The sequence below is a fragment of the Curcuma longa genome, unplaced genomic scaffold, assembly GCF_044706935.1.
Source record: "Curcuma longa cultivar G26 ecotype Majalengka, Jawa Barat unplaced genomic scaffold, ITB_CL_G26_1.1 contig_23502, whole genome shotgun sequence".
In the NCBI taxonomy this organism is placed as follows: Eukaryota; Viridiplantae; Streptophyta; class Magnoliopsida; order Zingiberales; family Zingiberaceae; genus Curcuma; species Curcuma longa.
Genome location: NW_027432179.1, coordinates 1 through 14,041, shown reverse-complemented (window position 1 = coordinate 14,041; position 14,041 = coordinate 1). Strand labels below are relative to the sequence as shown.

Below are 14,041 nucleotides of genomic sequence, written 5' to 3'. Positions count from 1 at the left end.
TAACGAAATTGCATTGTAAGTATGCATCTATACATACATAGCTCATGTGAACGACTTGCAATCCACCCGAAAAATATCTCACATGAAAATAGGATGGATGATTTGCAATCCATTCCGTGAGATGCCTCACATAAGAATAAGGTGAATGACTTGCAATCCATTCTGTGAGGAAAATTTTATCTCAATTTGTTCGAAGTTTAGGCACACGTAGAAAGATTCAAAAGCTCTTTCGAATTGTGGAGCAAAGAGTTCTATATTTATAGGGTTATATCCCTCATTATTCTGATATAATTAATCTCATATCTTTTATAACAATTAGAACTGAGTTCCATGACACCAGAGGTATATTCATTTTTCAATTAACTTGGTGGAGAAGTCATATACTTCCTATAAACGTTGAGCCGAAATTCTTTCATATAGTTATATTACTTATTTCAGTTATAAGAAGTGTAATAATATAATATATTAATTATATTCATTCTCGCTTATTTTCTCATCATAACTCAGATTGTCCCCTTTTTTCATTATTAATTCTTAGAAAAAAATCATACATACCATAAGAAAAGGCAAGCAACATGCATGATAAAAATCAACCATATGGATAATAAAAGAAACATGTCATCTATTAATATTTGTTAATAGAATGAATTTCTTTAGTTTATTTATTATCATAAGGAAGTATTCTTACGGTGACTTATACAATAACTTGTAAATAAAATAACCTTTTAATAGAATAACCAAAAATAAATGAATTTTACTTCTCGTGTATGAAAATCCAAATAAAATTGATAGTGTTTTATACACTACATATACTTGATTTATATCATATACTCTAAGTGAAACTAACAATCAAACAGAGTTAAGAAATTCTTGGATGTGGTTGAGTTTTGAATCAACAAAAGATCAAGTAAAAAGGGATCTAATGGTTTAATCATGCACGAAAGGAAATCGAAAGAGATCAAGTAAGAACCTCTACCTCAATTAAATATCCACTCGCGCTTGATATTGTGAAATGTTGGCAGTGTTGTGACGACGTGTGACAGCTGCGACGACGTGCAACAATGACGACAAGGACCAAGGACGGCGGCAGTGGCGGTGACGACGACGACAAGGAGCAACGACGACGGCGGTGGTGGTGTGAGGAGTTTGAGAGTGAGATCGTTTTTGGGTAGATTAGGGTTTAGGGTTAGAGATGTTTTAAAAGAAAGCCTTTTTGCATAAAGGTCCAACAAGTTTTAAAATTTATAACTAAGCCCTTTTTAATTATTTCAAGATATAACACATGCAGTCTTTGACTCTTCACATTTGTCCTCCTTATACATTGACAATCTCATTCTTCATTTGAAGTTATTGTTCATATTGCAGTATGCATTGTAGAGGTTGTGTGGTTGCGGACATGTTCCTGTATGAAGTGCATTTCCACCATATGTCCATTATGGTTGCACCAACCATTCATCAAAGCTTTTTCAGGAGAAACTTGCCTCTAGGGCGTAGCACAGACGGTGAGCGCATGATATTGCTGGTATAATGGTCAGGGGTCGATTCTCAAGAGGTGATGAGTTGCATGGTCGACCCCGCCATGCGCCTAATGCCTAACGCCTGTATACCTGAATGAACCTCCCTTCATATTTGTGGGTCCGGCTCTAGGGGGCCGTTGAGGTAGAGGATCTACCTTTTTTTTATCAGGAGAAACTTGTTGACCTTCTATTGCATGTGCCACTAGCACATTTTGCTCTAGCATCTTAAACTGTTACCATTAGTTCTGTGAAGCATAAGCAGTGCAGTCTTTGTTTAGAATTGCATCTAATTTATCCAAATTTGTTGCTTCTATAACCTCCTCTAGTATTGCTTTTGTGGTAAATTCAAAGACTCCATCAATGCTTGATTCTAGTGAATTTTCTTTTGTGACATGTAACCCTGAATTATTCTCCACTCTTCACCTTGTGTCTTTGCCACATTTCTCTATCGCTAATTGATCACACATTCCCTTTCACTGACAAGGATCTTTACACATTTCTCCATTATTCTTGTTTCACAATTTCCTTTAAATTTATTATCCTTATCAAAATTTCAAATTGTTGTGTCTATTTTGTCATACTAATTGTATATTTTTAGATTTGCAGAAGAAAGCAATGATAGGTGGTGGTTATGTGTCTGATGGAGTTTACTATCTCATTGATTATTTCTAAATCTTGCTCTATCTACCACTAGCATCCGACATTGTCGTCTTGGCCCCTTGTTTGTGTCCAAAATAAAAAGTTTGTTAGCCAATCTTCCAACCTCCCTAATCAAGTCCAATGCAAAGAAAGTGAACATGATAGACACTATTGTCGCTATAATCTCGGCAACTTGGACATTCTGATTCAAGTTCAATTTCGAATAATTATTTTTTGTTATTTTATTATCTTTATTGATGATCATTCTTAATTCATCTATGTAGAACAACACCCTCTTAAGTCCTTGATGTACTTTAAGCATAAAAATTTAATTTTCAACTTTAATTAAAATTTTGTGCATTAATAATGTCCCTTGAATATATGTAGTCTACCTTTGCATATTGTTTTCTTCATAAGGTGTCATTTACCAAATGGCATGTACCATTGCTTCGTAGCAAATGTGGGTTGTCGAGCTCAAGAATCATCAGCTTCTTGAATGTGCAGCAAAGCATATCATGCATGATTTTTGTAGACATAACACCTATGGGATGGTAGTTCTGTTAGTATATGTTACTATATTCTTTTGACAAGCAATGAAGAGCAAGGCATCACAAATGAGTTTGCCACAAAATTTTCGTAAATCCAAGAACTCTTGGAGGGAAAGTTACTTATAGTTCTAAAGGTGCATTCCTATCCCGAAAGAATTATGTTGATCTTATCATGTCTAACTTGGATGCAAACCTATAGATAGTCTGCTTGTCCTATATCATAATCTCTGGTCAAGGAATGGTGATGATTTTTGAAGATTGTTCTTGTTATCTAATACTTATAATAAAGCTCATTTTTGTCACATATCTTCTTAATAGGCAGTGCTATTTTTTAGTAAATAGAGAAGCCTAAAAATTCTTGTCTAGTATTAAGAATTTTACACTATATTAAAGAGGTTTAAAAGAAAGATTTGCTCTATAAGAAGCATGAACACCTGAATCTTGTAGCATTTGATTTTGATGATTTTGTTGAGTCTACTAATGATAGATGATCCAATTCAAGAATTGCAACTATGTTATAGCAACCTAGTAATGTAGAATATCAAGAAATAAGTGTTGTAGCTCCCTCTAGTGATGACCCAAAATCAGTCCAATCAAAGACCAAAGCTTTGCCATAGCTCTTTGACATGGCTCAAGATTTTAAATCTTGTATCGAACAAGTCTTTACCTTGAACATCTCATATTTAACATATTGGGTCGATGAATATACATCATGATAAATGACTTTGTATTGCAAGAAATTTAATGATTTATGAACATGCTAAATATATTGAAGTTGATTGTCACTACGTCTAAGATGATGTTATGCCAAACAAGATCAACGCAACATGAAAAGGATAGACTATTGCTTACTAAGCCACATAGTGGGAATGCATTTATGTTCCTATGTGACGTGAGGCGTTATGGATATTTATGCTCCAATTTGAGTGTTGTAAGTAATGAATTTAGTCTCAATTGCTACTTTAGTGCCATTATCCTTAGGGATTATAAAATATTTCTATTTTCACACTCTAATAAATGCTAATAAACTGGTAATTGTTAGCAGCTTTTCATCTTGTCAGGTAGCAAAAATCTCCTATAGTCCTCAACATTCAGTTTGTTCCTTCACCTGCACTCCTGAATGTTAGCTGTGACTACTATCATGTTCATGTGTGTGTTTTTCTTCATGTGTTTCGAAATCCTTTTTGTTCCTTGAATTATTAGTGTCCTGTGCTCCTCATAACTATGTGGATTTCTCATAGAATTGCATTTTTCATTTTTCACAGAACTGAAATGTAACTGCAGATTGTTTGTCCGTTGGAAAATATTGGAATCTTTATTTCACTTGTTTCACTTGTAAGAACCAAGTGGTAGTTCTTGAAGTTTTATGTTTAAATGATCAGATCCATCTAGAAATATATGTATTTCACTTATGGCTTGGTCACCTGGTCTTGTTTAATTGTAGCCAGTCACTGTTGTATTTGCATGGTTATCTGTTGATAAGCATAGTATACACCTAATAGATATAGGATTGCCCTTTGTTAATTTTCATTTCTTATGTGAAATTAATGAACATTGACCCATGTGTCCCTGGTAATTTTTTCTTAACAACAATTTCAGGAAGTACAAGCTACCTGCATCTCATATTATTCCTTTTCCAAAGAAAAATGACCCTTCTAGTGCTCCAGAATTCCAGCCAGGCAGACATGTATTGGCTGTCTACCCTACCACTACTGCTTTGTACAAGGCAACTGTGATCAATTCTCATCGCAAGGTTATTTTTTATTTTATTTTTAGTATGCCAAACTTTAGCATGGTTGGAAATATATGAAATGCTTACGCAACATTCCCTTGCATGTGTATCATTTTGGCATTTGTTGTTTGGCACAAGGGTGTGCTTGGTAGTGCAAGTACATAATGCCACATGACATGATACTGTAACTAAGGTTTAAAATTTTGACCCATGTCCCGTGTTAAAAATCTCGTGATGTTTCGCTTGATACAGGCGAAACATTTCCTTATGCCTGCGGTGTTGGTGCGATCCGAGGCCCTGCGGTTGCGTCGCCCTGGCCCGACGACTCGCCCGGACTACTTGCGTTGGCCCGAAGGCCACCACGGATGCATTGCGCTGGTTGGCCACATCGTGTAGAATAGGTGGGGGTCGGGGGCTGAGGGTTGGGGGTCGAAGGTTTTAATTTAGGTTTAATTAAATAATTTATATTAATAATTTTAATCAACTCCTGTCTATGATTGAGATAATTTAGATAGGTTAAATTAAAACCTAATAAAATTATTTCATTAATTTAATATATATATATATATTAAAAATATATATATTTTTTTATTTTTAAATATTTAGATTAAAATTTTTATTTTTAGTTAATATATTTTATATTTAAAATATATCAAAATTATATTGGTACAATATGATACGGTGCTGAAACTGTATCGTTCCAGTCCAGGATCCAAACATCGACACAGATCGAGATTTTAAACCATGCCCGTGTCGGAGTTTCGGTATATGATCGAAATAATATGGTTTTGGTACTGTATCATGTCGTACTGATACGATTTTAGTTTTTTGAAATATAAAATATAGTAATTAAAAATATTTTTATTAATATTTAATCATTATAGATACTTATTATTAAGTTATGTTTGAGATATTGAATATTGAGTTTAAGTTTTGATACTATCTTGTGAAATATTTGATTCTTATTGAGTAAAAGTCGATTTAGGTTAAAGGTTAATTGAAGTTCATCAAGAAGGTTTAAACTATATTTAATTTAGATATATTTTGATCTTAAATCCAATTTATATATAAAATAATTTATTTTATTAGTAGTAATATATTTTATAAAGTTAGAAATTATATTATATTTATTTATTTTTATCTGAGAAGGGAATAGGATAATCATTTTTAAGAGGATAAGAGATTTTATTTTTTCTCTATTTATCTTAAGAGGTATTTTCTTTTTATTGATTTTGATGGAGAAAAAAATAATGAATTAAAGAGGGAAAAAATTAATAAGGAAAGAAGGAAAAAGAAATACCTATTTAAAAAATAAAAAATTAGCTTTTAAAATTAAAAAATAAAAAATAAAAAAATCAAGCTACTGTCGAGAGTGCCCTACCCCATAGTGGTTGCGGCGGCCTTTGCACCCCTACGGAGGCTTCACAGTGGCTGCGATGACCTCCGCGCTCTTGTGGTCGTAGAGGCCTTGCAACAGCCTTGCGATTGCGGTGTTGATACAATACCGATGTCGATCGGTAGGCAGAATAGTAAATTTCACTCGTGCTGATCGACACGACATGAAATTGAAAACCATGACTGTAACTATTGTTTATTATAATTTGTACTATGATTATGATATAACAACGAAGAATAATTGGAAATTGAATTTCTCAATTATTAGTAATAAATCTCATTTGCATTACCATGATAAAGAAGTGTACATATACGACAATTGGTGAACAAGATATGCTTGTGTTTATACAACAACAACTAAGTCTTATCCTACTAGGTGTGGTCATATGCATCCTCCTACGCAATTGAGTTTTATTCCCTACTATATTATCATCTATATTTAAATAAATTTTTATCATGCTTTATCGTCGTTAACCAAGTCTTCTTTGATCTTTCTCCTCCTCTTTCTCTTCCTCTTCCTTGGATAATATTTATATTTGTCATAGTTTCATATTGCTTAATTGAAACATTTATTGGCCGTTTAAGTACATATCCGTATCATCTTAATGTATTTCTCAGAGTTTTTCCTTAATAAGTGCAATTCTAATTTTCTCTCTAATATTCTTATTTTTTATAATCCATCCTTATATGTTCGCACATCCACCTTAGCATCTTTATCTCTACGACTCTCATTTTTTACTCGTGTGCTTGAGTTATAGCTCAACATTTAGCTCTATATAACATAGTAAGTCTAATCATCATTTTGTAAAATTTCCTTTTAAAATTTAGAGGTATTTTACGATCACAAAGAATACTAGACATTCTTCTCCAGACGCTCTCTTCTATTTCAACCATCCTGCTTATATCCTATGTAAGACATCTCTCTTGATTCTTCAATTCTTTTGCAAAAATAATTCTAATTACTTAAAACTCTCAATTACAAATAACTTATCATCTCCTATCTTAACATTTGTTTTACTATGTTTAATATTACTAAACTTAAATTCTATATATTTTGTCTTTACTCTATAAAATATAAAACTTTCACTTCCAATAGTTTCTAAGATTCGAGTTTATATTTATTCCTTTACGTGTCTCATCTATCAAAATAATATCATCTATAAACAACTTGCACCAGGGTAAGTGAGTTCATTCATGATTAATGTAAAAAGATAGAGACTTGGAGCTAATCCTTGATATAACTCTATCTTTATGGGAAACACTTTAGTAAATTTTTTTGAAGTCTTCACTCTTGTCATTACATCCTTATCCATATCCTTAATTATTTAATGTAATGGTTTTTATGATTGCAAAAAATGCATAATTTATATGTTTATGTATGTAGACTGTCCGTTCAAAATTTAGATTAGTCAGCCTGTTGTTGGCAGAGAAATACCTCAAATTACAGCATTTCTTTCTTAAATAACATTTGGAATCAGCCAGAAACTTAATTAGAAAATGATGGAAATGTTCTTCCATCAAGATTGTAGGGATAATTATTTGAAGTTACTGATCAATTGAAAAGGTAATACAAACTAAGAGCAGTACATACATTTTCTATATGTTTACATATATATATTACCCCTTCAAAAGTTGGACTTGTCAGTTTGATGTTGACAGAGAAACTATCTGGCTGAAATTTATCCTCTTAAATAGTAATCTGATTTGCCATATGTTCAGGTGATGGCGGGAATTTTCTTTGATTGGCATGGTGTGAGATATGAAAAATACAGACCTTATGAATTAATAATCGAACTGAATCAGAAAGGGGAACTTGAATCCAGTCATTAGTTACCAAGGCCTACAGTTAAACTGAACATTTTCATGAACAATTTAACTCCACATGGCTATCTATGAGTCTTTCGTAACAATTTGTTACAGGTTAAAATAATTTATAAAAATTTTCAATTATAAAACAGGCATAATCAGTCGGATCTTGTTTAGTAGTTTAACTTGCCCTTTTTGCATGGAATAAATCTAGTATTTTGTAATAGCTCTGTAAGAAATGACAAATTTTCTGTTCACTATGTGACATTACAGACTTGTCATATTTAATATATGATGTTCTCTGAAAAATATTTTTTGTTCTACATTCTTTTGAAGCACATAACAACTTATTAATTTCTCTTTTCTCATGGTTCCCTATTCTGGTTGGATACTTCAGAGAAAAACCGACGAGTAAGCAATCTCTTTCCCTTCTCATTTAGATATTTATTGCTGCTATTTGCTCTAACCTTTTTAGATTAGCCAGCTCTGTTATTTATGCAAGATCCTATAGGGAAGGTACAGGATCATGGTTATGCACCTGATATGTAATACCGCTTCATCACTGATACTTGCATAAAGAATCTTAAAATCAGTTTAGTTTTTTACTTGGAAAAAAAATCAGTTGAATAACCGCCTTCTTGAATAGTCCTTTATTATCGTTAGTTGGTAGATAAGAACTTCTGACAGAAGTATTATGTTATTTATTGAAAGAAACAAAGGATCAAAAGTCCGTCTGTGTCTCGCTAAATTAGTGGGATTATCATTGAACATTCAACAGATTGTGCTAGTCCGACTCAAAATGTCATCAGGGGTCTCTTGCATTGTCATGTTCCCAATGTGTTCTTAAGTAGCTATTAGAGTTATCTGTCACAGTGACTTCTTGTATCGAATATAAACAACATACTTGTTCTAACTATAACCAAGGCAACTTGAAATTATTATATCACACACATTGCCTCTTAACTCTACCATGATTTTTTGTTCTTAAGTTTTGTATTTATTAACTTATCAATATGGTCTGTTTTTATTTTGTTGTTGTTGGTTTCAAGTTACCTTCTTGAGTTTGATGACGATGAAGAAGATGGATCGTTACCTCAAAGAAGTGTTCCATTCTACAAAGTTGTGCCACTTCCAGATGGACATCGGCAATGACCGTGCCATGTATAATTGCAAAACCTGATACCAAGAATCAGAACTTCTCTAACAGGGCTATCAATGGGGCATGTATTCAAGATTTTAATTCTTATTGTAGCCTTTATGTTAATTCTCTAACAGGCTTTCTTGTAGTCTTTATGTTAATTCTTGAGAGCTTTCTCTCAACTTTCAAAGTGTCGATTGTGTTGAGCAGCGCTTAATAGAGAAAAGGGAGAAAGGAGCTCTGTTTCCTATCCTCGCTGGAGACTAAGCTAAACCAAGTGCCCCACCACCAGAACTCACATTGGTCTACCACAACTCATCTCCATTCGATGGATCGACCTGCATCAACTCAAGCGAGTATAGTCCACCCCAGATCAAGCTCTATCTTAGATTATTTTTACTTGCCTTAGGATGAACTCAACCAAGACTTGAGCCACTTTAGGTTGTGTTGCTGCTCGAATTGAGCAAATCCAACATCCAAATCATTTCTTGTCAAATTGCATCACAACTTTGGATTATCCGAGCATATACCTCGATTGAACTTGACAATACTAATGCTCATCAGGTTGTGAGTCCCAACTCTAGTTGAATCGGTTGGGTTTTGCCATCTGTTGTGAAGAATGAAAACAAATTTGGAATTTTCGATCAAAAGTCAGGTGCCGACTTGAGCAGCTAGGTGATAAATATCAAACTTACCGGAGTCTTTGAGAAAGGAGGAGCCTAAGGGTGCAAGAATAGAGAACGAATGTGGTGGTCAAACCCATCTAACTCCATTGTTGGTTGTCCACTTCCTTTGATCGAAGGGGTTAGCAGTTTGTAGCTATTCGAGTTTAAAGCAGCATGGACAAAGTAGAGGGTGTAGTTCTTATCACGTCTACTTGAGGTATGGATCTAATCTTGTTTTATTCCATTCTATTGGTTTGCTCATGTGTGTATGTGCAGGGATTATTTCTCGGCAAAGATAAAATTATATGCTTCGACTTGTGTCGATGTGCTTGCTCTTTCATGATTAATTGAGGTTGATCTGGTGAAATCTTAGACTTTTTTTTTATATAAAAATGCTCTTAACATTAGCGAAGCCTCAAGCTTATCGAATCAAGGAGTTGAAAAATATAAAACTTGAGATTGCAAACTTGGCTCAAGCTGAATTAGATGATTGACTGTTGGAGAAGCCTTGGTTGCGTGAAGTCGAGGTGCAGATGGCTAAACCCTAGAGTTGAACCATTAGAGTCGACAAAAGAATTTTGATATTTTGTTGTTGGAGAACCCTCGTTCGACTATATTGTTGTTGGTGTAATTATGCTTTAAGTGGTTCGGTGTAATTTTAAATTTTGATATTTGAGTAAAGAGTTTAAGTTAGATTTTATTTATTTAATGAGGTTGAGTAATGATATGGATGATGATTTTATGTGGCTAAGGTGATGTTGGAGTAATTGTAGAGTGAAGATTTGGTCCACCAAAGTTGGGGGCTTGATGGTTAAAGGTATGAAGAAATTAAAGAAGGTTGTACGAGGCGGTTAAGGGAACAAGGAACATCCACGAGCAATTAGGATGATCATTGAAGGAGTCAAAAATATAAGTGCATCCAGTGGACAAAAAACTTTATAGTACTAGAAAGCCTTGATCATTAGAATGATCAATATCATCCAATGACTAGCCAATGATTGACTAATGGTACATTAGTTGAGAAATCTAAAACCCCAAAATCTATTTGTGTTTGTGGTTTAGATCGTGAAATTTAATCGACTAAAAATGAAGTACTAGGAGAGTTTGGATCCAAGGAAGAAACTATGATTATCCATTGAGAAAACACTTGCCTTAATATTACATTTCAAGCACTTTAACATTTATGAAGATGATTTATTTTTTTAAATGATAACTTTTATTTTTATTTAATTTTACACCTTACAAAATTATTTTTAAAAAAATACTAATTGGATTTCTATATACATAATTTAAAATTTTAATTTTATAAATCATAACAACAGAAAGCATAATAAATAAATTTATCACTAATTATGTAAAAATTCATCTAAGAAAATACACACATGCAAACATAATCGAAAATAAGACATAAATAATTTTATACCTTTTGAATGACGCGGAGCGAAAATGACATTAACTAGCAACCTTGAGCAAGGTTGCCTCTACTTGTATCCACTCGAGATCTTCTCAAGACGACTTCTCTAAGTCACGTGTCGTGTCTCCGCTGCGATACTAGTCTAAGGGAGGAGACAAACGATCCAAGAGAGGACCTACAGTCTGATTTCGTATCCGACGGCTTAAAGCAACTCGACGATACGAATCAGATTGAACGGAGGGGATCATGCCTCCATTCGAAGGTCGTATGGTTCACTGTCAAGAAGGGGCAGTGAACCAATATGGTGTGGATGCTCCAGCGGCAACAATTGCTCCAAAATAAAAATCAAATTAAAAGGAAGAAGCGATATCTTTCAGTGGAGAAACAACCGTTGCTTCTCCTTACGTTCCTTGCTTCCACTACCGGTTTGCAACTTCCTTTGACTCAGGAACGATCGGCCCTTGGGAGGTATTGATCCTAGGTGGATTAGTAACTCGAGGTAAGCTTTGGAATAGGCTCCTTGGTCGGCGACAACAAGAAGCCCTAGCTTGTTGGCGGCAACAACAAGAAGAGAACTCCTTGTTGTGGGCGGCGGCAAGAGAGGAAGAGGAGGAGAGTTTGTGTTGGATTTTTAAAACTAACCATTAGGATTTTAATCTCTAGTAATAACTCTTCATAAGAGATATATTTATAGGTGTTTAACAGAAAAAATTTCGTTAAGAAATATTAATAGAATCTGTTAAACCAAACTTCTATCTTTTAGCCTCAAGTTTGGTTCAAAACCAAATCGGATTGGTTCAAAATCAAACCACCTTTAATTAAAATCAAACCAATTTAGTTTATAATTAAACTAAAAAGGGTCCACTTTGTCTTCAAAAGACATGGCTCATCCGCGCTTCCTTTTTGATAAAATATCTTTCATATTTATCCTTCATCTAGTCCAACTAGACTCAATCTCTCTTGATATGAGAATCTAATTCTCAAACTCATTTTATGTCTCTTGGAGAAACTCATAGTGCATGTGACCTTATAGGTTCCCAATTTATGTTGGTCGTCCATAATTAATCATTAATTATAGATCGATCATGAGTGACACCTAGTAGTACATCATGACCCTAATTAATCAAAAAATCACAGTTGATTTTAGAACCACTTCTGAACCCTTCAGCAGCTATGGTTGATCGTGTCTCTATTCCTTTCACCATCTTATACCCACTTAGTTCAGGACATGGTCTATGTGTTAGTCCCCACTAGGCTGACTATGTCACACCTAGCCCAAGTTGTAGTTCCTTTATCCTGTGGTGATTCAAGTTACTCAAAATAACTGTCCAAGAGGAACATCCTCTTGACATGTTATTGCTTTGGCCAAAGACTTACGAGTAATAATCCTGACAAGTGATCATAGGATATACATCTCCTAATTAAAGGAGTGGTGAATCCTCTGTTGGCTACTCAAACACTTTCGGAGCACTTTGACTTATATCCAATCATCCCGAGTCTACACCTCTGTAGAGACACTTGCTTGAGATGTCAAAGTATAAGTCTCCATGACCAAGATGACTTGAATACCTCTTGTCAAAGGAAACTTGCAGTCGAGCTGCAATGAGATCTTCATAGACATTCATGGAACCACATAAAATCTGATGAAAGGTTACTCCCAATAAACTAGTTATCCTTAACCAACATCCATATGTTAACTCTCAATAACCCAATATTTTCAACCAGTGAGGATCGGCTGCTTAGAAAAATCAAAGAGTCTAATATATGTCAATCTCACAAAATTGACGATGTTCAATCTCATCAATTCATCGACTAAACAATATTTTAATACGTACATAATTGCACATGTAGAGATATTCACTAATTATGATTCAATCACAATTTCTCTCATGCTATATATTGTATTAAGGACATTAGTAATTGAGTTTAAGATCAAATCAAATATATAAAAAATGTATAGTCAAATAATAATTTTATTTATTCAATAAATAATACTATATCTAAAGTGATTATCTTAGAACATTTCTCAAATATAACATACTCCCATTTACCCTAATGTCAATTGTCATGATATCCAATACTATAGTGTTAGTACCACAGTGGAGTTTTGATGTGTAGTCAAATAAGTATAAAATTAGGTTATGTGGTATTTGACACGTGTGTCTAAGTGTACAAGGACTTAGGAGATCACACGTAATATCAAGATGGCGAACTTGACAGAAGATGCAAGCAAGCAAAAAGAATGACACGGGAAAGGAGCTAACGGGCTCAGTGCATCCGAGGTATGAGAAGCTATGGAAGAGTACTCTCGACAGAGCGAGAAGGATGGATGGAAGCGAGCCAGAAGGGCTCGGTGCATCCGAGGGACGAGAAGCTGGGAGGAAGACTATGCAAGACGACCAAGGTAGAATGGAGAACGGAGGAGAAGGAAAATGGTCAACATGAAGTTGACCATTCCAGGCGCTCGGATCCAATTCGAGCGCCCTCATTCTAGGCAGGATCCAATCCCAACGCCCTAGAATCTAGGCACTCGGATCCATTCCGGGCGCCTAAATCCATTTCAAGTGCCTGAATACCCAATCCACGTCAGCATGAGCCATTGTCGAAGCGGATGAGGATGGAGTCCACATCAGCGGAGTCTAGGGGTTCGAAGAGGTTCTAGGCATTCGAATCAGCGAGGAGTCATCTAGATCCTTAGCAGATTATTGATAGATCGGATTGGGATCGACGAATCCAGGCGTCCAAAAGGCTTCCAGGTGTCTGGAAGTGCCACGTCAGCACAACAGTCAGATCGAGGTGAAGGCTATAAATAGACTAAAGCTCGATGTAGAATGTACACACTTGAATTATCTGTTTCATTCAGTTCATTTAAATTCTACGCTCAACCGTTATACGAGGTTTCTCCACCTCCGGATCAATTTCGACGAGGAGACTTTGATTAGAGCTTTCATAGTCTTGGACTAACAACCTGAGGGTTGTAACCAAGTAAATTCTGTGTCTCATATTTTATTTCATACTAATTACATTTTAATTAGTGTGTCCTTGCTCAAAACATTAGCAAGAGAAAGAGGTTAATTTTGTAGGTCGATCTTCACTCCTCTCTAGCGATCCACAAAAAGCTCACGCTGCACCAACACATAGGACTCTACATGACTCTCAAACTTGCTTTGAGGTAGAGGCTTCGTTA

At 34.7% G+C, this 14,041-nt stretch overlaps 1 protein-coding gene across 1 annotated transcript; it reads left to right on the top strand.

Annotated features, from left to right (window-relative positions):
* Positions 1-4,303: 4,303 nt before the first annotated feature.
* Positions 4,304-9,948, top strand: LOC141818145 (SAGA-associated factor 29 homolog A-like; the record flags this gene model as incomplete). Its single annotated transcript, XM_074705706.1, is given in 3 exon segments — positions 4,304-4,457; positions 8,035-8,048; positions 8,687-9,948. Coding segments are annotated over 3 exon segments (271 nt in total), but the record flags the coding sequence as incomplete, so codon positions are not given.
* Between the last annotated feature and the right edge of the window lie 4,093 nt (positions 9,949-14,041).